The following is a 23,560-nucleotide window of genomic DNA, read 5'->3' as shown; positions in this document are numbered from 1 at the left end:
CCGTGAAAAACGAGACATCCCATTCTGACGTCTCCCTCCCACCCCAAGTGTAAGGTTTTCATTTGGAAAAAAACAATTTAAATTATTTGAAAAAAAGAAATCCACTTTTGAGGCTCAGGCACGCATGCTGTGTTTTCCAAGAAGCCTCTTTAATCTTCCTAGATGGAATTTATTCTTATAGCAGTTTGTTAATAAAAACAGCCTTTACTGAATTCTTACTGTGTGCCTGGCACTAGCTGATTTGACACTTATAACATCTCTACGAAACAGAAACTATTAATTTCCCTATTTTACACATGAAATTGGGGCTGGGGTGTGTTCAGCACCTTTCTCTTGGGTCCCAGGACACAGAAACGCCAGAGTAGGGATTTGAACTTTGGTAGGTGTGACTCCCAAGGGCCCAAGGAGGTTCTCATGGCTCCCAGGTCCTAGCCTTAGACATGCTGGTTGGACTCTCGCCCAGCCCTGGCCAGCAGGGGGATCTTGAGAAAGCTATTTAATTGCTCTCTGTCTCAAGTTCCTTACTGGTAAAGTAGATCTAATACAGGAGGCTTAAAGGAGGTTATTAGGAGGATTAAAGGAGTTAATTCTCATGAAAAGGGCTTGGCTCACCACAAACACTATCAGGATTACAATATTTTAGTTACTGGCACATTCTCTAATGCCCCCCATTAAAGGCAGAGGCAACGGTTGGGTTAGCCTTGGCTCCCCCAGGACCTCGTGCTCACTGAGAACCTGAGAATCATTGATGAGATGTGAATATTACATAAAATAACAAATGGGGAATTTAAAAAGAGACAGTGGTGACACTATTTGTATTTTCATAAAGGTAGAATCTTATTGTAGGCAATATTATTAAAATAAAAGCTTATAAAATTCCATTTGCATATTTTTTATTGGATAACAAATTTTCTCAGTATAGTCTCTATCATAAAAGCTTTCCTTTTTTCCTTTTTTTTTAAGCACTCTTTCTGCTCTGGGCCTAGACCACATCCCAGTGATTCTACCTCCAGGTTCTAGGGGAGGAAGACAGGGCTCACATTAATGAACTCATGACTGGGAAAGGTACTAGCTTTCGTCCCTTCTCTACAAGGGCTGTGGACAGTGGTGTCTGGTTCAGTGAAGCTCGGAGCGGGGAGCACCAGGCCTCCAGACTGATGGGTCAGGGCTCTCGTGCTGCAAGCTGGGCCCAATAGTGAGTGGGCCTGAGACACATTTCCTTCCAACTCCATCACTCCTCACCTTGCTCCAAATTCTAGGGTCCCTAGACAGCTCTTCACCACCCTATGCAAAACAGCCCCCAGAGTGGGAAGGAAAGGGCCGGGGGTGAAGGATCCACTTCTGTCCCCTTCCTTGTGTGTTTCCTTCTCATCTGGCTGTTTAAGGCTGAGGCTATGCAAAAATTCTCAATTCTGAAAGGAGAAGTGTGGATAGTAGGTGAAGTTTATTCAATAAGAGAAATCTTTTACCATAGTCCCCATGCTACTCAGGGGTCACTCCTTTTTAAAATGGAATAATATTATTGTTTGTTTGTGCTTCCCAAAACCTTAGTTGCTCAGTGTAAAAATGTATACATAAAATAGAAAGATATGCAATAGGAGGTGAAAAGCACATACACAAACACCACCATATTTTTAGACGGTGGAATGGGCAGAGAGGGAGACGGGCTCGTTTGGGTTCTCAAAGCCAGCGTCTCCAACTGCGGGTGCTGTTACTTCCCTTTCTCTCTTCTCACTTCGCTGTCAACAAAACATCTGACCTGCAGGGGTGGGGGGTGGCTTGGATTCTGCTAAAAACAGAGTAATGATGCTCAGACAATGGCAAAGTACTTTATTTTTGTTTCTTTTAAGCTAATTACAGATTTCTCTGGAAAGGGTGGGAGCTGGCTGGTCTCCCTGCATGGAAAGTAATAGCTCAGCGAAACACCGGTTTTCTTGAGTTGCTTGACCTCCAGGCTTGCTCCTGATTCTTGATGACAAAACACATTCAGTGCCCTTGATTGATTTAGCGGAGAAACTGCAATATTGGAGGATGGAACGCAGCCTGTCCTGCCTGCAAATGGAACGCCTCGGCTGTGATGGTCTTGTGTTTTGAGAGAAGATTAGCCAACAGCTGAGCTTGAAGGCTGTGAAAACCCAGCCTCCTTTGTTCTTCCTGGGCAACGTGCTATGTTCCCAAGGCATCTATTCAGATCCTTTCCCTGCCCCAGTTGTTATCCCAAATTTACCCCTACATGTACCCCTGACTTCTGTTGTATTTGACCTACACACTCAGGTTTTTTATAATTGTTCTCTGCTCACTTTGCTGTTTCTTTGGCTTCTGGTTGCCAAATAGCCTGAGATTTTGGGCTGGAAGGGGTCTTCTGCTCGACCTTCATATTGTAAGACAAGGTCCCCCCACCCTGTACAGGAAGATCAAATGTTATTCTGTAGTTTCACATCAGAGCTGGGCCTAAAAGCCCCTTCTCTCTCCCAGCTGCACATCGGCAGCCTGATGTTTACCCCCAGCAGGATTTCATTAACACTCTCTCCCCTTCCATAGCTTGAAAAAGATCAGGTTTTACGCATTTTTTGAGATTTGTAGAACTTGTTTTCATGATTAAAGTATCTTATTTAGAGGCTTTGGGGCAAGCAGGAGATGTCCTTTCTTGTGAAGAATTGGAGATATTGGGAATCAGAACGGCAGGTCCAAGTGGCTGGCCGATCACACGCCGTGGTAATGAGATCACCCAGGTGAGAAAAGTTAGCCCTTGACTTTCCAGCCTGTCATTAGTCATCGACGCTCACTGCCTTCTGGAAACCTGGAGCCATGCTTCCAAATGCTTATCTGGGACTTGAATAGAGCCGCTCATGGCACACTGGGGAGAGGTTTCTTTTAGAAGTCATGATGCTGTGAAATGATTCAAGCCCCTTCTTGAAACTTCAGGTTGGGAGCTGGGCTTTCATCTGCCCATTTCTCGTTTTTACATGAATCACAGAATTTTGACCCTGAAGTGTCTTTAGAGGTTCACCTTCTTTAAGTTTCTGTTGTCTCAGACGTGGAGACTGAGGACAGAGGAGGGCAGAGGCTCTGGCAATTCTGCAGGAATTGGTGGTGAGCTGGGGACAGAATGTTTTCATCTAACCCTCAGTCCGGGACATGGACCCCAAAGGCCTCTTGGTTCTGGGGTCACATTTGTAAAACAGTAGAGGGCGTGTTTTGTTATGTAGTTTGGGTGTTTTGTTCTGATGTATTAGATGGAAGATTGGGTAATTCCTTCATAGTATTCATTTGTTCAGTACGAATAGTTATTGAGGGCCCACCATGGGGCTGGAACAGAATCATTGGGGGAGAATATGGCCTAATATCCTCAACGAGAATATTGTCCAGTATCCCCACATCTGACTGATTTTAAGTTATCATCACGGTTACCTGATTAAAAAATAGAGATCCTGAATCCCTGTCCTCCCTCTCGCTGTGATTCAGTAGGTCTGGATGAATCTTTATTTTAAAATAGTTTCCCAGGTAATTCTGACAACCTGCCAGTTTTGGGTTCCACGGGCTCCGTTACTACCTTCGCTTAGAATGTCAGACAGGGTGAGTAGATTTCCCCAGGTGACATACTTCATAGGTGAGGAAACTGAATCTCACACAGATTAAGTGGGTTTTCCCCTGTCACAGGGCTAGTAAGGAATGAATGCGTTTAATGCTGCTGCTTTTCTGTAACTGCTGCTTCCTGCAAGAGTGCCTGGGGACACTGGCCTTCACTGTTGTGTGCTGCAGGGTGATGGGGCAGAGCCGGAGTTATGCTGCTGCCCTCAGGTGAGAGTGGGGTCTTCTCAGGACCCTGCAGTCCTGAAGCCTCTGCTGGTGACTGTGGGGGATATTTTGTCAACACAGAGAGCAAGGAAAAGGCAGATTTTAGCCTCTATTTCTGTTCTGGTGAATTTGCCCTGAGTTTTAATGGGAGGATTGGGCTCATCAGGATGTAATAACCATATAAATGTTTAGAATGGTAATGATTTAATCCAAGAATTTTAATTAAATACCTGTGATGTGCTAGGTGAGAACGATCTGGGATTGCACTATTCACTCAGCTGTTGAAAGGAACACAAATGCCATCAGGATCCTTATATGGGCTGCCACATTGTGTCAAAGCCCTAGGAAACCACACTGAGAAAAAGGGTCTCTTCCAGAGCCCACCCTGAGGTTTTAGATTAGTAAAGCACACAGGGCTGCTAGATCTCGCTCCAGCTACAGACGCATCATTGCTGGAATTGTATTGGGCACTCACTATATACCAGATACCTACACGGGTTAATTTTATCCTTCAAGGTGGGTATTATATTCACCCAGTTTTATAGTTGAGGAAACTGAGGCTGAACTAGTTACGGGATTGACCAAGGTCACAGACATGGAAAGTGATACAGCTGAGATGCAGATATAGGTGGGCCTGACCTCAAAACCTAAATGCAGAGGGGAAGACGAGCCTCTTTGCCTTCTGCCCGGCTTTATCTAACGGTTACATCTGTGTATCACTAGACACTATGTTTATTGAAGGCAGGCACCGCATGCTGCTTGGGGTTTATAATCCCTCCGCACGGGACATAGTTATCCACAAACTGTAAATACGCAATGTTTATGGAATACAGCAATAAAGTAAGGCAGGAGGCGTGCCACGCATAGAAATCTGTAGCGTTTAGTTGTTTGCACATGAAGCTCTATCATAATAAGAATAAACCGTGCAGAAAATAAGATGGATTAAACAAAAAATATAATTGTCGAAATTAATTTTTTCATTTAGTGTTCCTTGAAAATAAAAAAGAAAATCTGATTGATACTGTGGAGGATACTACGCCCCCCCCAATACTATCTTCTTTTGTAATGTTATCAATTGTTCTTTCTGAAGCTTTTGCTGCTTTTTCAAAATCTGGAAGAAAGAAGGGGTTGAATCCTTTAATTTCAGAAGCATGTAGGTCCATTTGTAATAATAAAAAGCTTTTTTCCAAATAACACAGTTTCATTTATAGGACTGACTTTGATATGACGCGTCTATTATACCAATTGCCATAAACTCTAGAAAGCTTAATTGTGGTAACGATGGTAACGGGGAGGCAGGGACGCCTCTCGCTGTCTCCTGGGAAGCATGGCCAGGACACTCTGAGGAAGTTTGGCTTATTAGCCACGCCGTAGATCGCGCTGCATTCTGGGTCTTGGCAATATGGCGTCCTCCTTGATGTGCTGATGAGAGGAGTTTCACTGTAGCTTCAAACCAGAGGGCAAAACTCCCCAAACCCAGTAAGCCCACATTACGCGTTTTCTCCGCGGCTCCGTGTCGCCTGTTTCTTAGGACTCGTTCTCAGGCAAGAGAGAGCCACGGGGCCGGAGGCCAGGACCGGCCAGGCCGCGCGGACCCGGGGCTGAGGAGCCGGCTGCGGGCAAGCACGATGGGCCCGTCCTGGCTCTGGTTGCAGCAGCTCCGGCGAGTGCGAGATCCGCAGGGCTGAAAGTGGCTGTAGGAGACCCGAGGCGCTCTGAACCTCTTCCCCTCGGCCGAAGACCTCAGCCCAGTCGGCAAACCGGCACCAAGAGCGGGCGGCCTGCCTGTCCTCGGATCGGCTGAGGCGTTGGAGACCGAGAGCAGGGTCATCGTGAGGCCTGGAATCTCGCACGCCTTTGACAGCTCCGCTCGCAGCCCCTCCGGGAACGGACAGCCTCAGAAGCAGCCGGTGACTTGGGATCTGGGGGCGTGTGTGTCTGTGAGGAGTTCCTTGGGTTCCCTCATTTCCCACCGCTCTTCCCACCCCTTCTGACTTCTCGCGCAGAGTTAGAGAGAAGGATCTCAGACTTCTTGCCTCAGCGAGGATCTCCGCACACTCTCCATCCATTTCTTTTTCTACTTTGCCCTTCTCTGTTTTTTATTTCACCAATTCTGGTACACACTAGTTTTTAAGGCTGGAGGTTCTCGAGCGCTTGCTGCCCAGGACTCCCCCACCCCCTCCCCCGCTGATGGAATCCGAGATGCTGCAGTCGCCTCTCCTGGGACTCGGGGACGAAGATGAGGCTGATCTTACTGACTGGAACCTGCCTTTGGCTTTCATGAAAAAGAGGCACTGTGAGAAAATTGAAGGCTCCAAATCTTTAGCTCAGAGCTGGAGGATGAAGGATCGGGTAAGTGGATTGAGCCTGCGTCTCTTAGACCTTGATAGCTTTTGCAAGTTCAGAGCCAGAAATATGTCCTTGGGAGAGCAGCGATATTTTTTCTCAGCCACATGTTGCAAGTCAACCAAAAAGCACAAACCATTTCAGACTCCATATTTTTATTGTAAATGGAAAAGTCTGTTTTGGTTAGTAGTTATTCACTGGATAGTGTTAATTAGATTCAAAGTAAGTTCTAATTCAGACAATGGAAGTTAAGCAAGTTAGAAAATACAGCATTGCAACTATTTACATGCTCTTTGATATACTTTGTACTGTTAAACTTTGTACTGTTAACACTTAGAGGAAAGACAACTTGGGATATAATATTTGTCCCAACGTGGTTAGTCTACTTAGTGGCTAGTTTACTTTTTTTGCCCAAGCTAGGTGGAGTGCAGAAGTCTAATATAGTATGCTAGGAAACAAGATTACTGGCAAATGTTCAGCTAGTAACAAATTAATGCAAAGTTATTTTACAGTTACAGTGAACTTCATCATAGACTTCTAAACAGTTTGTCTTGAATCAAGACTTTCATACTTTTATGTGGTGTCGCGATACTGTTAGGTGGAGACAGTTTCTCTAATAGTAGAGTATGATGGGTTGGAACTTGGGTCTGGTAGGGGGTCCTCGTGGTGTTGGAGCGTGGATAGTGACTTAAGAAGTTAGTAGGAAAGAAAACAGTCAATTTTGTTAAACCTGTCCTTAATCAACCACCATCTATTTCCTGGCCTCCATAGCAAAAGGGTGGGACCGTCTCACCCATACACGCTTATAATTTGTTTTGGATTTTTTTTTGTGCTTTGTTTTCTCCTTCAAGACTGTCTTTATTGATTTGAACATTTTAGCCTAAGAGGGGTAGTTGGTGGTGTAATGCAGTGTGCTTTGCTCTGGGTTTATGGATATGTTTATATAAGATTGTTGTTTTTAGTGTATGATGTTGAACGTATATAGGATTACCCTTGTGGTAATTCTAGCTAGTCAGTCACTAGTAACTTGTGCTTCAGTTGTTATTAGGAAAATTTGTTTCATCCAAAAGTAGTTTAGGGACTAAAAAGAGATGGTCATTGGAAGAGATTGTATAAAGTCTGTCTTACGGACATCTTTAGTACTAATTATATGGTTTAAAGCTTTTGTGGTTCCTATGCATATATGAAGAGACTTATTTTAAAAGTAACTGTAATCTTTTTTTTTTCCCCATTCTATTTGGAGGGCTTTTTTTTTTCTTCTGAAATGTGGTTCCCTTTGCTACTCTAAACCCATGCTTAAACTGTTCAAAACTGATTGATGGATTTATTTTTGACCTTTTAATTACAACAATTGGTGAATGATTAACATTCCCTGATAAGCTCTTCATAGGTTATTAAGAGGAAGAAAAGTTTTGGGAGTCCGAGTAATTACTGAGATTTTGACTTAGAAAGATCCAGGGGAGAAAGTTTGCTGTGTCCGACCTTCGCAAGTTGTTTAAAGAAGATCAGCAGCTAACATTTTTAGTTAAGTTTGTGAGAGCTTGGCCTCTGGACATCCTTGTATTCTCTTTCGCCTGGTTAGACCCTGAGGGGACCTTTTCAGCACACTATGCTAGGATAAAGGGTACAGATCCAAATGATGCTGAGAATTGGAAGGTAGCGTAAATGAATGAAACAGGCCAGACAGAAGGAGAATAATGGCACAGGTTCATAGATAAATGGCCCCTGAGGTTTGACTCGTGCCTGACTTTCTGGAGGCTGAGATCAGTGAGGCGCTGAAGAGCACAGGTTGCAGCTCAAGGGGCAGCTGGTCCTGGCCAGGTCTCCCTCTCTCTCTCTTTTCTTTGAGAAGCCAGAAAACTTTTTTTATTTTTTTAAATGTGAAGTTTGCCAATTTTAAAATATTGGAACTAATTCAGATATTACAAAACACGAAGCAGTCCATTTGTGGGGTTGGCTCTGGCCTGTGGGTTACCCATATGTGACTTCAAGATTCTAGGACTCTTGAGCACATGGGCATGATGCCAGACTGTTTCCCTGTGCTGGAGGTGATCTCCAGCAGTCTGATGATGCAGCATCATTGTAAGGCAACAGGTGTGGACCCGGTTGTCCTGTACCAGGACCTGTGTAGGCTACTTCTTCCAGTGGGCAATTGACTGCCCTAAACGCAGACTCAGTCATTGCTTTTTTCTGTGATCCGTATGCAAGTCCACATACTTTTTTTAAAAAAATAAATTTATTTATTTTCTTTATTTATTTTTGGCTGTGTTGGGTCTTTGTTGCTGTACGCAGGCTTTCTCTAGTTGTGGTGAGTGGGGGCTACTCTTCGTTGCGGTGCGCAGGCTTCTCATTGTGGTGGCTTCTCTTGTTGTGGAGCACGAGCTGTAGGCTCGCGGGCTTCAGTAGTTGTGGCTCACGGGCTCTAGAGCGCAGGTTCAGTAGTTGTGGCACATGGGCTTAGTTGCTCCGCGGCATGTGGGATCTTCCCTGACCAGGGCTCGAACCTGTGTCCCCTGCATTGGCAGGCAGATTGTTAACCACTGTGCCACCAGGGAAGTCCCAAGTGCACACACTTTTATTGTATATGTATCAGTAGTTACTTACTTTTGTCCTATTTAGTGGAGTTGTTAAGGGTTCCTAAAATTGACAACTTTACCAAAGTTGAGTGATGACTCCAAGTTTTCTGCCTCTTGGCATTTGGCATCCTCACAGAACTACAGCACATGCCCACTCTCGGTTGGGATTCCCACAGTCTTGGTATTGAACCATTCCTGGTTTTCAGATGCCACTATTGTTGCATTTTAATTACTAAGTTACTGTAAGTTTAATACTGTTATTATCAAATTATCAAGTTTGTTGTTTGGTTAGTTCTGTGTGTAGTAAATATGTATATGCCTCACTGGCATTTTTGACTTGTGATTTTCAAATAACTAGACATGTGAATTACAGTTCAAAGTGAATCATTCATAGACCTATGGCTAAAACAGATTTGTATATAACTCCGCCATTTATGTTTTACTGTGATACTTTATAGTTATCACAGAGTTCATTTTCCGGAAAGCGGGCATGTGGAGATAATTGATCTCAGATGGATCTTTACCTTACATATGTGGGATGGAATCAGGGAAGCCTGAGAGCTATTGCTCTGAAAGAAAACCATCGACAGAGACACTATACCTGCCTGTATGTAGGCGATGTAGCTATAAAATGATGAAGCCATTTCCCAAACCAGTCTTTAGACTTAGTCACCTTGCTTTGTAGCTGTATTTGAATAAACCATGGAGGAAGCCGAGTAGATACATTAAACTGATATATGGATAGTCAAATGTTTAGGTTGTCTTTGGAGCAAGGGGAAATAGTAATACTTTATAACCCTTCTTTACTCCTGTTTCCTCACTTTGCATCCTCTCAATCTACTCCATTTAGGCTCTCTTCCATGCCACTCAGACTGCCCTCCACAAGGTCACCATTTGCTGCTAAATCTAAATGTCACTTCTCTGTCCTTATCTTTTCGACTTCTCAGCAGCATTCCAGGGTGGACCACTCTCTCATTCACACAGCTTTTTCCTCACTTGCTTCTGTGTCTTCCTGAAACTCCAGGTCTTCCTCTGAGGTCACTAACTCCTCCTCCTCAGACTCCTTTGCTGGTTGACAGCTGAGCGTAGAGTGTTCCAGAACTTGATCTTGGAGCCCTTTCTCTTTTCTCTGTGTACCCTTGCTAGCTGATCTCATCTAGTCTCATGGTTTTATGTGCCGTCTACATGCTATGACTCTTGTCTCAGGTACCTAATTGTCTGCTTTGCCTTGGTTTTCTCCATCACAACACACTGTCATCACCACCCACTCAGTTGTTCAGGTTGTAAATCTAGAATTTATCTGTAATTATTTCTTCTTCCTCTCCTCATTGTACTGTGTCATCAGCAGAACCTGTCAACTTTGCCTCCAAATTGTATCTTATATCGGACCACCTCATTTTGTCTCCACTGATGTGAGCCCAGTCCAGGCAACTACCATCTTTCATCTGGATAGCTAGAATCGTGTCCTGACTGGTCTTCCTGTGTCTACTCTTGTCCTGCAATCGATTCTTCACGTATTGGTCAGAGGGAGCTTGTTAAAGTGTAAATCAGATTCCATTACTTACCAGGCCGCTTGGAGTAGAACACAAACTCCACCCTGGTTCACAAAGCTTCATGATCTGGCCCTGCCTGCCTTTTCTGCTTCTTGGATGGAAAGGCCTGGAATGCTCTTCTATCTGACCTTTGCATACTTGGCTCCTTCTTGTAGTTTGCACCCAGCGCCTAGGTCACTTCCTTTCCTGATCACCCCATCTTAAGCAGCTCCCCAGTTGCTCATGATCACTCTTTATGTCTGTGATATTTTTCTTTATACCCTGACCCCCAGAAGTGAGCTTTTTAATCATAAAACAAGGACCTTGTTTCTGCTGGCATAGAGGACAGTGCTTGGCACACAATAGGGATTCAATAAAAATGTACTGATGAAAAAAATGAATCATTCACCAAGGGCTTCCACATAGATTATGTCTTTTAAGGCTCAGTAGTAGAGATCGTTATCTATGTGTGATTGATGAGGAAACTGGGGCTTGATTAAAAGGCTTGCGTGAAGAGACATAGTTACAGGGCTCCAACAGAGGAAGCAGAATCTGAGAAACACAGCCCAGGTAAAAACAGACAGGCAAAACTGTATCACAGTGTCTCCACTGGAAAAATCCTGCTGAGAGGCCATGGAGGCTGAAACAAAATGTATGGAGAAGATGAGGCGGGTGGTGGTCAACCACCAACTGAACGATTCTGATGGTGCAGCCTAGCTGTTCTCACCGTGTGCTCGGTTCTCGCTCGGGTCCCCGAGGTGACACTGTTTTCATAATAATAGAAGATGTTAGTTATTGGCGTTTTCCCCAAGTTGACAGTTCCGCTGATTGTGGGTGGGTGAAACTGCTGGTGCCTGAGCTTGAATCAAGATGGTGGCATCTGACTGTGCTGGTGGTTATTGTTTTCTTCATTGACACATGCTCTCAGTAAAAAAAAAAATCCCAGTTTCTCTTCAGAATGCCCTTGATAAAGCATTAAAATGATTAGTTTTCTTAAATCTTGGCTCTTTGGTACACGCCTTTTTTATCCTTTGCACGAGGTATGGTTGTCTGAGGAAGAGCACCTGCGGTTGCCGGCTGCGCCAGTTGCTACCCTTCCTGAAACACAAGCTGCACCTGGAGGAGGCTGGCAGGCTGGCCCTGCACGGTCAGGCTTGGGTTCTGGCGGACATTTTCTGGAAAACGAACCAAGTGAGCTTCACTTCAAGGAAAACAACTGACAGTATTTGTTGCTAGTGATAAAATTTGAGCTTTCAAGTGAAAATTAGAGTTTTGGAAAAGCTGTATCTGCCACTGTGAGCTTCCCGGCTTCCCAGTACTTAAAGATGTTTCTGATGAGATGATGGTGATATTAATGAATATGATCTTTTTTATATTGTAGAATGAAATGTGTCCACGTTTGGAACATCTGCATAATTCACTGAACCAATATTTCCAAATGACCAATTCATGATATTATAAAATCATCCATGGGAAAAAGATCCAAAGTTAGGCCAATGGATTTTAACATAATAGGGTATGAAGAGTTATTGCTTTGGTTTTGGACAGATTAAATTTTCTATTTTCTATTCTATTCAGATAGATTGCAGCAAACCTTTAAGAAACTACCACTTACTGAGTTTTGATGTAATATCATAGAAGAATATTTCCAATTATTTTGCTCTACTGTTACTCCTGCTCTTTGCAAACTATGTGTCTTTTTCAGTCCATATTTTTCTTACACACTTCAGCCAAAACATATCACAACAGATTGAATGCAGAATGTGAGAGTTCAGCTGTCTTCTGTTAAGGCAGACATTAAGGAGATTTTCGAAAAACAATGTCACTTGTCTAACACTTTTTTGAAAATATAGTTATTTTTCATAGAAATCTTTATTGAAAATATAACAATTTTTAAGTGAATTAATAAGGAAATATATATATATATATTTGGTTTTAACCTCTAATATGGAAAATATTGATAAATGTAACATATAAAAAGCTCTTTGGGAGTCTTCAGTAATTTTTAAGAGTGGTTAGGTGTCCTGTTATCAAATGTTTGAGACCTGTTAGTGTAGTTAAAAGAAAGTGGACATCACAGAAATCTCTGGCATTCCTATACACCAACAACGAAAAATCAGAAAGAGAAATTAAGGAAACAATCCCACTTACCATTGTAACAAAAAGAATAAAATACCTTGGAATAAACCTGCCTAAGGAGTCGAAAGACTTGTACTCAGAAAACTATAAAACACTGATAAAAGAAATCAAAGATGACATAATCAGATGGAGAAGTATACCATGTTCTTGGATTGGAAGAATCAATATTGTGAAAATGACTATACTATCCAAAGCAATCTACAGATTCAGTGCAATCCCTATCAAACTACCAATGGCATTCTTCAGAACAAAATATTTTACAATTCGTATGGAAACACAAAAGACCCCAAATAGCCAAAGCAATCTTGAGAAAGAAAAACGGAGTTGGAGGAATCAGGCTCCTCGACTTCAAACTATACCACAAAGGTACAGTAATCAAGACAGTATGGTACTGGCATAAAAACAGAAATACAGATCAGTGGTACAGGATAGAATGCCCAGACATAAACCCACACACATATGGTAACCTAATTTGCGACAAAGGAGGCAAGAACATACAATGGAGAAAAGACAGCCTCTTCAATAAGTGGTGCTGGGAAAACTGGACAGCTGCATGTAAAAGAATGAAATTAGAACACTCCCTAACACCATACACAAAGATAAACTCCCAATGGATTAAAGAGCTAAATGTAAGACCAGACACTATAAAACTCTTAGAGAAAAACATAGGAAAAACACTCTTTGATGTAAACCACAGCAAGATCTTTTTTGACCCACCTCCAAAAGTAAACAAATGGGACTTAATTAAACTTAAAAGCTTTTGCACAGCAAAGGAAACCATAAACAAGACAGAAAGACAACCCTCAGAATGGGAGAAAATATTTGGAAATGAAACAACAAAGGATTAATCTCCAAAGTATACAAACAGCTCATGGAGCTCAATATCAAAAAAACAAACAATCCAATTAAAAAATGGGTGGAAGACCTAAATAGACATTTCACCAAGGAAGACATATGGATGGCCAAGAGGCACGTGAAAAGGTGCTCAACATCACTAATTATTAGAGAAATGCAAATCAAAACTACAATGAGTTACCACCTCACGCTGGTCAGAATGGCTCTTATCAAAAAAATCTAGGAACAGTGAATGCTGGAAAGGGTGTGGTGAAAAGGGAATCCTCCTGCATTGTTGGTGGGAATGTAAATTGATACAACCTCTATGGAGAACAGTATGGAGGTTCCTTAAAAAACTAAAAATAGAACTACCATATGACCCAGCAATCCTACTACTGGGCATATACCCTGAGAAAACCATAATTCAAAAAGAGACATGTACCACAATGTTCATTACAGCACTATTTACAACAGCCAGGACATGGAACCAACCTAAATGTCCATCGACAGATGAATGGATAAAGAAGATGTGGCATATATATACAATGGAATATTCCTCAGCCATAAAAAGAAATGAAATTGAGTTATTTGTAGTGAGGTGGATGGACCTAGAGTCTGTCATACAGAGTGAAGTAAGTCAGAAAGAGAAAAACAAATACCGTATTCTAATGCATATATATGGAATCTAAAAAAAAAAAATGGTACTGATGAACCTAGTTGCAGGGCAGGAATAAAGATGTAGACATAGAGAATGGACTTGAGAACACGGGTGGGAGGGGGAAGCTGGGGTGAAGTGAGAGTAGCATCGACATGTATACACTACCGAATGTAAAATAGTTAGCTAGTGGGAAGCAGCAGCATAGCACAGGGAGATCAGCTCTGTGCTTTGTGATGACCTAGAGGGGTGGGATAGGGAGGATGGGAGAGAGGCTCAAGAGGGAGGGGATATGGGGACATATGTATGTATGTGGCTGATTCTGTTGTACACTTTGATGTACAACAGAAACTAAAACAGTATTGTGAAGCAATTATACTCCAGTAAAGATCTATTAAAAAAATAGAGAGAGAAACAAGTGTAAAAAAAAAAAAGTGGGCATCAAACTTAAACTAGGAAGAAGGCTTGAGGTATCAGATGGTTGGCCAAAAATACCAAGCTTGACCAGAAATCAAGTGACAGACCTAAAAGGGATCTGTTACACTCTTTCCATCGTCTGAGCTTGTGCTCGTGGAGAGCCTTTGTGATTGTGAAGGCATTTGCCTTTTATGTAGCCCTTTAGGCACCGTTAGGGCCTCCTGTTGCCCCTGTTGCATGTCCTGTAGGAAGACACACTGTCACTCACCCAGGACGGCCTTGTTCTGTGAGGAGAGGAGAATGGATCCAGTGGGGCGAGGGGAGGTAGCCAGACGTCTTCACTTGAGCTCAGTGGAGGTTTATTGCTTATTGACAGTGTGCCATGCCATCAAATTATAGTACAATGTGTGTTTATAGGGGAGGAGACCATGGTTATCAGCGAAAGCCTTTAGTTTATAATAAATAAGTGAATCATTTGCATTGAACAACATTTATGAAACATAAATCAGTCAGGTCGACCCAGCTTTAAACTCACAGCAACTAATGACTGTTGATGTAGTTGGTGATGGGAGCTGCTTCAGGATTTAAGCAGGGGAATGTCAGACATAGATTTGTGTTTTGAAAGGTCTTTTTGACTGTGAGTGGAGTGGAGGGTTTGAAGAGGGGTGACACTGGAGGTGGTATCACCAGCTGGGGAGGGGAGTGTGATAATCCAGGTGAGAACCACCAGGGCTGGAGGAGACAGTGGTGGGAGGGGTGGAGGACAGGACAGGGCCTCTGCTGATGTCCAGAAGGTAGAATCGAGAAGGTAGAATCAAGGGAGTCTGGTTTGGATGTGGGGATAAAAGCGGGTGGGGTTTATAACACTCTCTCACTTTGCATTTGAAGTATATGAACTTTCCTTTGGCGTTTGTCGTGTGAGTCTCAGGAGCCACAAAGGGACATCTACATAGATTTTTTTTAACCTGCTTTAAAAAATGTGCCATGTTCCATTTTGAACAACGTGCTGTGGAAGAGTCCTGAAATGGATGAGAACATTTCTACCTCATTATTAGAGGTAGAAATTATTAGAATTCTTGTGGCATTCTAAAGCTAGAGCTCTAACAATATCCATGTGGCTTACATATAGAGGGTGTCCTCTAGGTTTCTGACTCTGTCCTCTTTTTGTTCAGAAGCCATTAAAGTGCTTGGGGCATCCACCATGCTTGTCTCCGTGGAGCACAAGGTGGATACTGTTTCCTTTTTTTTTTTTTTTTGCGGTATGCAGGCCTCTCACTGTTGTGGCCTCTCCCATTGCGGAGCACAGGCTCCGGACGCGCAGGCTCAGCGGCCATGGCTCACGGGCCCAGCCGCTCCGCGGCATGTGGGATCTTCCCAGACCGGGACACGAACCCGTGTCCCCTGCATCAGCAGGCAGACTCTCAACCACTGCGCCACCAGGGAAGCGCCTGTTTCCTTTTTGTAAGTCTAGTTAAATACATAGAAAAGGCCAGTCCAGTAAATATATGGCATGATATGTTAATGCTTTAATCATGTTCTTGAACCTTAAACTTGCCCTGTACGTCCAACTCTGCAGAGAGGGTTGTGCCTTTACAGCGGAAGGGGAGACAGCTGAGGAGACACAGCCAGTGACACGTGTTAATTTTACCGACCATCGGTGTGCTTTCCAGGTGGGTCTTCTGTTCTTGACTACTACTATTTTGTATTTTTTAGTTTTGATGTAATTTCAGACTTACAGAAAAATTGCAAGAATAGTGTAATGAATTCCCATATACCCTTACCCAGATTTACCCGTTTTTACATCTTGCCTCATTTACTTTTCTCTATTTATAGATGTGAATATGTAATTCTTTCCCCTGAACTATTGAAGAGTAAGTTGGAGACTGTGCTCCTTTATGCCTTACTGTGTGTATCTCTCCTAAGAACAAGGACATCCTCTTACATAAACACAGGACAGTTGTAAAAGTCAGGACATTTGCCATTGGTATAATACTATATATATATATTTTTTTGCCACACAGCTTGCGGGATCTTAGTTCCCCTACCAGGGATTGAACCTGAGGCTACAGCAGTGAAAGTGCCAAGTCCTAATCACTGGACCGCCAGGGAACTCCTGATATAATACTATTATTAATCCACAGTTCACATTAAAATGTTGTGGTTTGCCCCTTTATGAGCCATTTTTGTGCCATTTTTGCCCCTCCCCCCATCCAGGTTCACTTAACTGCCTTAGAAGTCTCGTCTTTGTAGCCTCCTTTAATCTAAAGGAGTTTCTCAGGCTTTCTTAGAATTTCTTGACCTTGACAATTTTTTTATTGTCGTAAAATATACATAATATGAAGTTTATCATTTAAACCATTTTTAAGGCTACAGTTATTAAGTACATTCATACTGTTTTGCAGCCATCACCACCGTCCATCTCCAGAACATTTTTGTCTGCCCAAACTGAAACTCTGTCCTCATTAAACACTAACTCTCCCTCCCCCTCCCCCACCCCCTGGTAACCACCATCCTCCTTTCTGTCTCTGAACTCACTGACCTTGACATTTTAAAAGAATACGGGCAGTTATTTCCTGGAATGTCCTCAAGTTGGGTTTGCCTGATGTTTCCTTGTACTCAGATGCAGGTTATGCATTTTGGGTGAGGATGCTACTGAAGTCGCTTGCTTTTTCCAGAGCATCGCATCATGTTGCTTGGTCCCAACTTTGTTGCCGTTGTTCATTTGGCCCGTCCCTGTCATTATTTATTTTCTAGCTTAGCAAGGCCTCATCATGTTTTTGTCAGTGCCCTTTGACATACCAGGCTTTGAACATTTCTTGGCTTTTTGGCACTGTAAGATGTTCCAGGCTTATCTTGTATTTTCCCTGCCTCAACCCTGGAATCAGCCTTTTCTCCAATGATCCCCAGTTCCTTTTGGTGGAGAATGGAATTTAGAAGCAAGACCTGGCACTAGGTGTGCCCATTGCTGCTGGTGTGCCACTGTTTGCGGGTCCCCTCGGCAGAGAGGTAGGGTGGAGACATCCATGTTTGTATTTATTGCTTACTTACTGCTGTGCATTGTACGGTGATGCACAGAGGTGATTACCACAAGGCCCGTCTCCTCTGTTCCCCTTTTCAGGTTTGTCACTTACTTCCCAGCAGTGAGAACCTGGCTCCTTTGTCCTCACTGATTCATTTGCTGGCTGGAATACACAGAGGGGAGTTTCTGAACTGCTAACCCATAGCACTTGAGGAAGCACACTTATTAACTAAGAGGTTAATACTTACATTATTGTTTGAGGCAAACTTTACATACAGTGAAATGCACAGATCCTAACTATTAGTGTATGCTATCTAAAAGCAAGTTGCAGGGCTTCTCAGTGTTTTGTGGGGAAATAATTGTTCTTATGAGCACTTTGTACCATTTACCTACATGGCACTGAGCCTGGGATTGTGTGGGATCTCAGGAGGTATAAATGTGGGCGTGGCCCTTGAGGAATTTTATCTTATTAGAGAAAATGGCATCCTTATACAAAGTTAAGTAAAAGCCCAACGCAGTAATTATGTATCTGCACTTGAGTAATAAGGTAGTGATTTAAGGAATTCTGCTTTCTGGACATTTTGGTGGCATCTGTTTGCCTAAGCTGTGTGCAGTAGGGGGTCCCTAACGGGGGAGATGAAAATGTGTGCAGGTCAAAGCTGGGGGTATAGTGAGGGGAAAGAGTGGTGAAGTCACAAAAACTGATTTAAAGAATTCAGTAATTCAGCTAATATTTATTGAGGGCCTCTATGTGCCAGGCACCACGCTATGTGTTGGCAATTCATTGGTGCGTAACTCCTGCTTTTAAGGAGTTTACCAGTTTTCTGGGGCAGATGGGTTGGGGTGGTGGTGGCTATGTGCAGAGTGGTGAGAAGGCCTCCTGGAAGGCAGGCACACTGAGCCAGTACCTGAAAGAGACTAGAAGTGATCTGGGCAAGGAAGGAAGAGGGTGGGAGGGAGGGCAGAGGAGCCAGGTGTGCAGAGGTGGGGAGGGGAGAGAGCCGGTCTTTGAACAGCGCTTCCCTCTTTCCTCCTCAGGGCCATGCTCCAGCCCCACCTGCTTTATCTTCTGCTGGCACGTCCACCCCGTGACACTGGCTTATGCATTTGTTTTGACTAGGACAGGGACTTTGTCTTGTTCGTGCCACATCCCCAGCTTCTCACATAATGACTGGCTGGTGGTAGGTGCTCAGTGAATATTTGTTGAGCAAATAAATGGAGCAGAGACTGTTCGGAGAGAAGTGCCGGGAGACCCATGATGGTGGAGAGGCAAGCAGGGCAGGTCCTGACAAGCTTTGTAAGGCCCTAGGAACTTGGGTTTTGTCTTAAGGACAATTAAGGAAGGTTTTAAAGGAGGGTAGTGAAATGATCAGGATTAGTAAGCTTCTTCGGGCTATAGAGTCAGGCGGGTAGGGCGGGTTAGTTTGTGTGTGTGTGTTTATGTGTATGTGTTGCGTAGGTGTGTGAGTGCATATGTATATGTTTGTGTGTGTGTGTGTGTGTGTGTGTGTGTGTGTGAGAGAATGTGTGTTAGAGAGGGGGTGTGGGGCGGGAGCGTCCTGAGTAGGGGGAGGTGGGAGCGAGGAAGAGCTGGCCATAGCTCCAGCTAGGGAGGTGACAGACGTGGGTGGCCCCAAGCTCTCCCTGGAACAAGGATTGATTGCACTTGGCCATTGATTGGCTTCAGGAGGTGACAGAATGTCTTGCTGGTTCTGGCTGGATGTAGAAGGGAGAGGAATGAGCCACTACCAGCATTTGGGAGGGAAAGAGCATGTATCTGGCTGTGGAAATGGGAGAAAGTTTTCCTTAAAGAATGTTTAGGTGGGAAATGTTGAAAGTGTTGCTTCAGTGGTTCCCAGCCTCCTGTCCCCTTGGCATCTGGTCTTCATCCCTCCCCGCCGCACCCCTTGTCCCCAAACCTGAGGGTATTGGTGATGAGCTGTGCACAGTGAATACCGTTCAGTTTGGTGTTTTCTTGCATGACTTCTTTTACCCTTAAAGGTTGATCTGACAAGCAGTTTAAAGGTGTATCAAAATAAAACCACAGTCAAAATGTTAAATCAAGCTTTTCCTCTTTCTGCGTTCCCTCTAAGCCCTGGCCTCTGTCTGGACTAGTTTCTACAGAGGTGAAACCACTGCAGGGACACAAGGTGCCTCCTGTCTGCTGTAGTGGACTTCCTGAGTGTGCTGGCTTGGCACTGTCGTCTCCCTGAGTCTCTGGCCACAGGACCTCAAGGGCAGACTGTGTTTCTTCCCATCTGTTGCCAGCCTGGCCTGGTAGGTGGCAGAGCCCAGATCAGACCCTGATCTGGCTTCAGGGCCTGGTTCCAGAGAATTGCTTCTCAGTCTTTTCCTTTATACATACAGCTCTTCTCCTGAAAGTGAGTTTTTAGTTGACCAGCAGGCATGAATATTTTCCCTGAAGAGTTTTTTTTAAAAAATATTTATTTATTTATTTGGCTGCACCGGTCTTAGTTGCGGCACGTGGGATCTTCATTGCGGCATGTGGGCTCTTAGTTGCGGAATGCGGGCTCTTAGTTGCGGCATGCATGCAGGATCTAGTTCCTTGACCAGGGATCGAACCTGGGCCCCTGCATCAGGAGTGTGGAATCTTAACCATTGGACCACCAAGGAAGTCCCAGTTTTTGTTCTTTAAATAAAACTTTATGCTGAAAATGGTCTTAGTACTTGAAAACTATTTTAACATTTTTTTACTGGAGTAACTGAGTTCCTTGAAAACTTGCTGTTTTCCTTCAGATTATAAAAATAACACGTCATCGTAGAATATTTAGAAAATATGGAAAAACACAACAGTGAAAATAAAAATTATATAAAATCCTGTATGCCACTGTTAATATTTTGGTGTATTTTCCACTTCTCTGTCTTCCCTTTCCCCCTTCCCCACAACCAGGAGTATACTGTATGTGTTGTTAAAGGATTATTTTGAATTATCTATTTTTGACATCCTTACCCTTGTAAGATCTGAAGCATAACAATAAAATAAGCACTCGGAAAACACCCACCACGCTCAGGAACTAGATCATCATCAAGACTGTCACAGGCACTAGCTCTTAACATCTTTATGCCTCTGGGAAAATAGTAGCACTACTAGCTTAGTTTTAAGTCGTACTTACCGTGTGTCTGGCTTGTCCAGGCTGCCCACGTTGACAATCCCTTTAATTTCCAAACAGCCCTGGGAGCAGGTACTGTTACAGCCACTTTGTGATTGAGGAAACTGAGGCAAGAGAGGTTAGATGATTTTTCAGAGGTCACGTGGCTAGTGAGCCGCAGAGCCTGGACTTGGACCCTGGCCATCTGGCCCTGGCACCTGTGCCCCCATTGTGCCGAGTTATCCGCCTCTCTGAGAGCGTGAGCGTTAATGGTCGAACCTGGGAGACCATGATCTGCTGGCTTCTCAGGAGCACCTGCTCACTCGCTGTTTACTGACCCCTGAGCCAGAGCCTCTGCTGTACCAGCTCCTCTGTGGGAATGAGAAAGGAGTGGATCTGGTCCAGAACCCTGGAGAGCACTGTGAAATCAGTACACCTGCAGACCAGCTTAGTGAATCAGATAGCATCTTGAAACATCTAACTAGTGGCTCAAGGCTGTGTTAATACCAGTGAGAAGTAGTGGTGTGGCCAATGGCTGGTGAGGGATTCCAGGAGAGGGGTCTGGCTGAGGAAGGCTTCTGGAGGAGGGAGGGAGGACCTGAGCTGGGCACAGAGACAGGAAGGATTGCACTGGCTGGAATGGAGAGGAAAAGACCTTCTAGGGTGGGGTATACACGGCCTCTAGTTTAGGTGAGAGGACACAGTGGGACACAGTGCTGGCGGGCGGGGAGTGGAACCACAGTGTGACCCTTTGGGTGCCCAGTAGAAAGGCTTGGCCCTTCTCCTTCAGTTATGGACGTGCGGGGAGATGATGACAGCAGCATCCTACCAAGGTTAACTGGGCGTTCTCTAGGTGGACACAGGTGGGCAGAACACCTAAGCGTCTGAAGCTTTTCATGAGCAAGAGTTGGTCCAGTTAGGACCAGCTTCTGCTCTGTGGGCACGGATCCCTGGGAGGTTTGGTGGTGAGGACTAGTGCTCAGGTGAGATACTGCAGAAGCATGGGCCTCAGGGGGGCTCACATACCTGGTGTTAAATGTAGGTGGGTGTCAGGGAAGCTCTGGAAGCAAGAAAACATTTGAAGGACAGAGCAGGATTTTGGCAAGTGGAGTTGAGAGGATAGCTTGGAGTTGGGAGGGAAGGGTTTGCCCAGAGTGAGAGGAAGCCTCAGGTTCCAGAGGCAGGAGGTGGTCTGCTCCACATCTTTTAAAGGCCTGAATGGTAGCGTGAGGAAATGACATTTATTTGGAAAGCAACAAAATCTTTGAAGGTTTTTGAGTAGGGGTGGGGGTGTAAAGTGGAGTAGTAACATTCTAAGAGACATAAGGAGAGAATCATGGGATTTGGTGAATAATTGGGAGAAAGAAAAACTGTGTGGTGGTTTTTTGTGGCAGAGGGGAAATGGACTTTCTCTCTCTTTTTTTGTCCATAGTTTTAGAATTTTATTAAAATTGAGAAGATAGAGTTCCTGTATACTTTGTTCCCAGTTTCCCCTGTTGTTAACATCTTGCATTAGGATTGTACACTTGTCATAACTAATGAATCAATATTGATACATTATTATCAACCAAAGTCTATCCATACTTTATTTGGATTTCCTAAGTATTTACCTATTATCTTTTTCCTGCTCCAGGATCCCATCCAGGATGCCACATTACATTTAGTTGTCATGTATCCTCAGGCTCCTCTTGGCTTGTGACAGTCTCTCAGACTTTCTTAGTTTTGGATGACCTTGATAATTTTGAGCAGTACTGGTCAGGGATTTTATAGACTGTCCCTCTGTTGAAATTTGTTTAATGTTTTTCTTATGATAAAACTGGGATTATAGGTTTTGGGGAGGAATATCACAGAGGGAAAGTGCCCTTCGTATCACATCACATCAAAGGTCCATGGTCTCAACACAACTCATCACTGTTGATGTGACTTTGATTACCTGGCTGAGGTCCTGTTTGTTAGATGTCTCCACTTGATATCCCCTCGCCCCATCTTGTTCTCTTTGGAAGGAATTTACTGTGCCCAGCCCACACTTAAGGGGAGGAGGGTTGTGCTCCATCTCCCTAAGGTCAGAGTATCTGCATATATTAATTGGAATTTTTCTGTATGGGAGATTTATCTATTCTTCTGCATTTATTAATCTGTTCAATCATTTACTTATATCACTATGGACTCATGGGTATTTATTTTGTCCTTTGGGTTATAATCCACTACTACTTTACTTTGTTGCTCCATCTTTGGCCAGTGGGAGCGCTTTCAGTTGGCTCCTGTGCTACTTTGACAAAGCCCCACTATTGTGGACTTTTTTTTAAAAGCAGCTATTTACTTTCTGGCTGTTTACTTTCTGGAGCACAGGATGCTCTGGGATCATCTTGTACATTTCCTGCCTCAGTTCTAAAATCAGGTGTTTCTCCTGTTATTGGAGAATGGTGTTAGAGACCAAGATCTGGGTGCTGGGTACGCTCATTGCTACTGGGGTGTCACTACTTTTAGGTCCTCTCAGGTGACAGAGCAAGGAGATATATGTGCATATACTGACCCCTTTGTATATATACACATCTGTAAACATTTCTATATGTAATCATCTCTATCTGTATTAAGCAAAACATGCATTTGTAGTGATGTCTTCAGGTCTAATCTGTTTTGTTTTTTCTGTCTTTTGTTGTTGTTGTAAATCTGGAACCAAGAGGTTAGTAACATAAGGTGAAGTCAGACATAGGTGTGCTTCTGGAGAAAAGCTAATGAGTATGTGTGTACCAGGGAGTGTCTGTGACATAGCACAGACTTCATAAATATTTGTTGCATGACGGAGCCAGGGCCCTTGTTGACTTTTGTGAGTGATGTCTTGGTTGAATAGAAAATTCTGTGGAAGCTGAATTTCTGGGAACAGAAATTTCATCAAGGGGTTGAGGGGAGAGTGAGGCAGTGGTCACAGAGCAGGGGTTTGGGAGGAGAGAAGTGGCTGGCATTGGGGGCAATAGCAAACAAATGTTTGCCAGGCAGAGGAACCATCAGAGGGAGAGATGGAATGTGGTGGAAAGAGGCCCAGGGAGGGGAGGCAGTGTGGGTAGAAGCTATAATGTTCCTACTTTATTGCTTTACAGTTTGTGAACATTTTTTCACATGGATTTAGTCTACTT

General features: G+C 43.7%; 1 protein-coding gene across 5 annotated transcripts in view; it reads left to right on the top strand.

The window, feature by feature from the left end:
• Positions 1–5,172: 5,172 nt before the first annotated feature.
• Positions 5,173–23,560, top strand: part of RPTOR (regulatory associated protein of MTOR complex 1) — a 342,781-nt gene continuing 324,393 nt past the window's right edge. For all 5 annotated transcript variants that reach the window (XM_067715878.1, XM_067715876.1, XM_067715877.1 and 2 more), the window contains exon 1: positions 5,173–6,150. In XM_067715878.1, coding sequence (XP_067571979.1) covers positions 5,989–6,150 — 162 coding nt within the window. In that variant the 5' untranslated portion in view covers positions 5,173–5,988. The remainder of the gene's footprint in view (positions 6,151–23,560) is intronic.

Source organism: Pseudorca crassidens, chromosome 19 (assembly GCF_039906515.1).
Source record: "Pseudorca crassidens isolate mPseCra1 chromosome 19, mPseCra1.hap1, whole genome shotgun sequence".
Taxonomy (NCBI): Eukaryota; Metazoa; Chordata; class Mammalia; order Artiodactyla; family Delphinidae; genus Pseudorca; species Pseudorca crassidens.
This window is presented reverse-complemented; position numbering and strand designations above follow the sequence as displayed.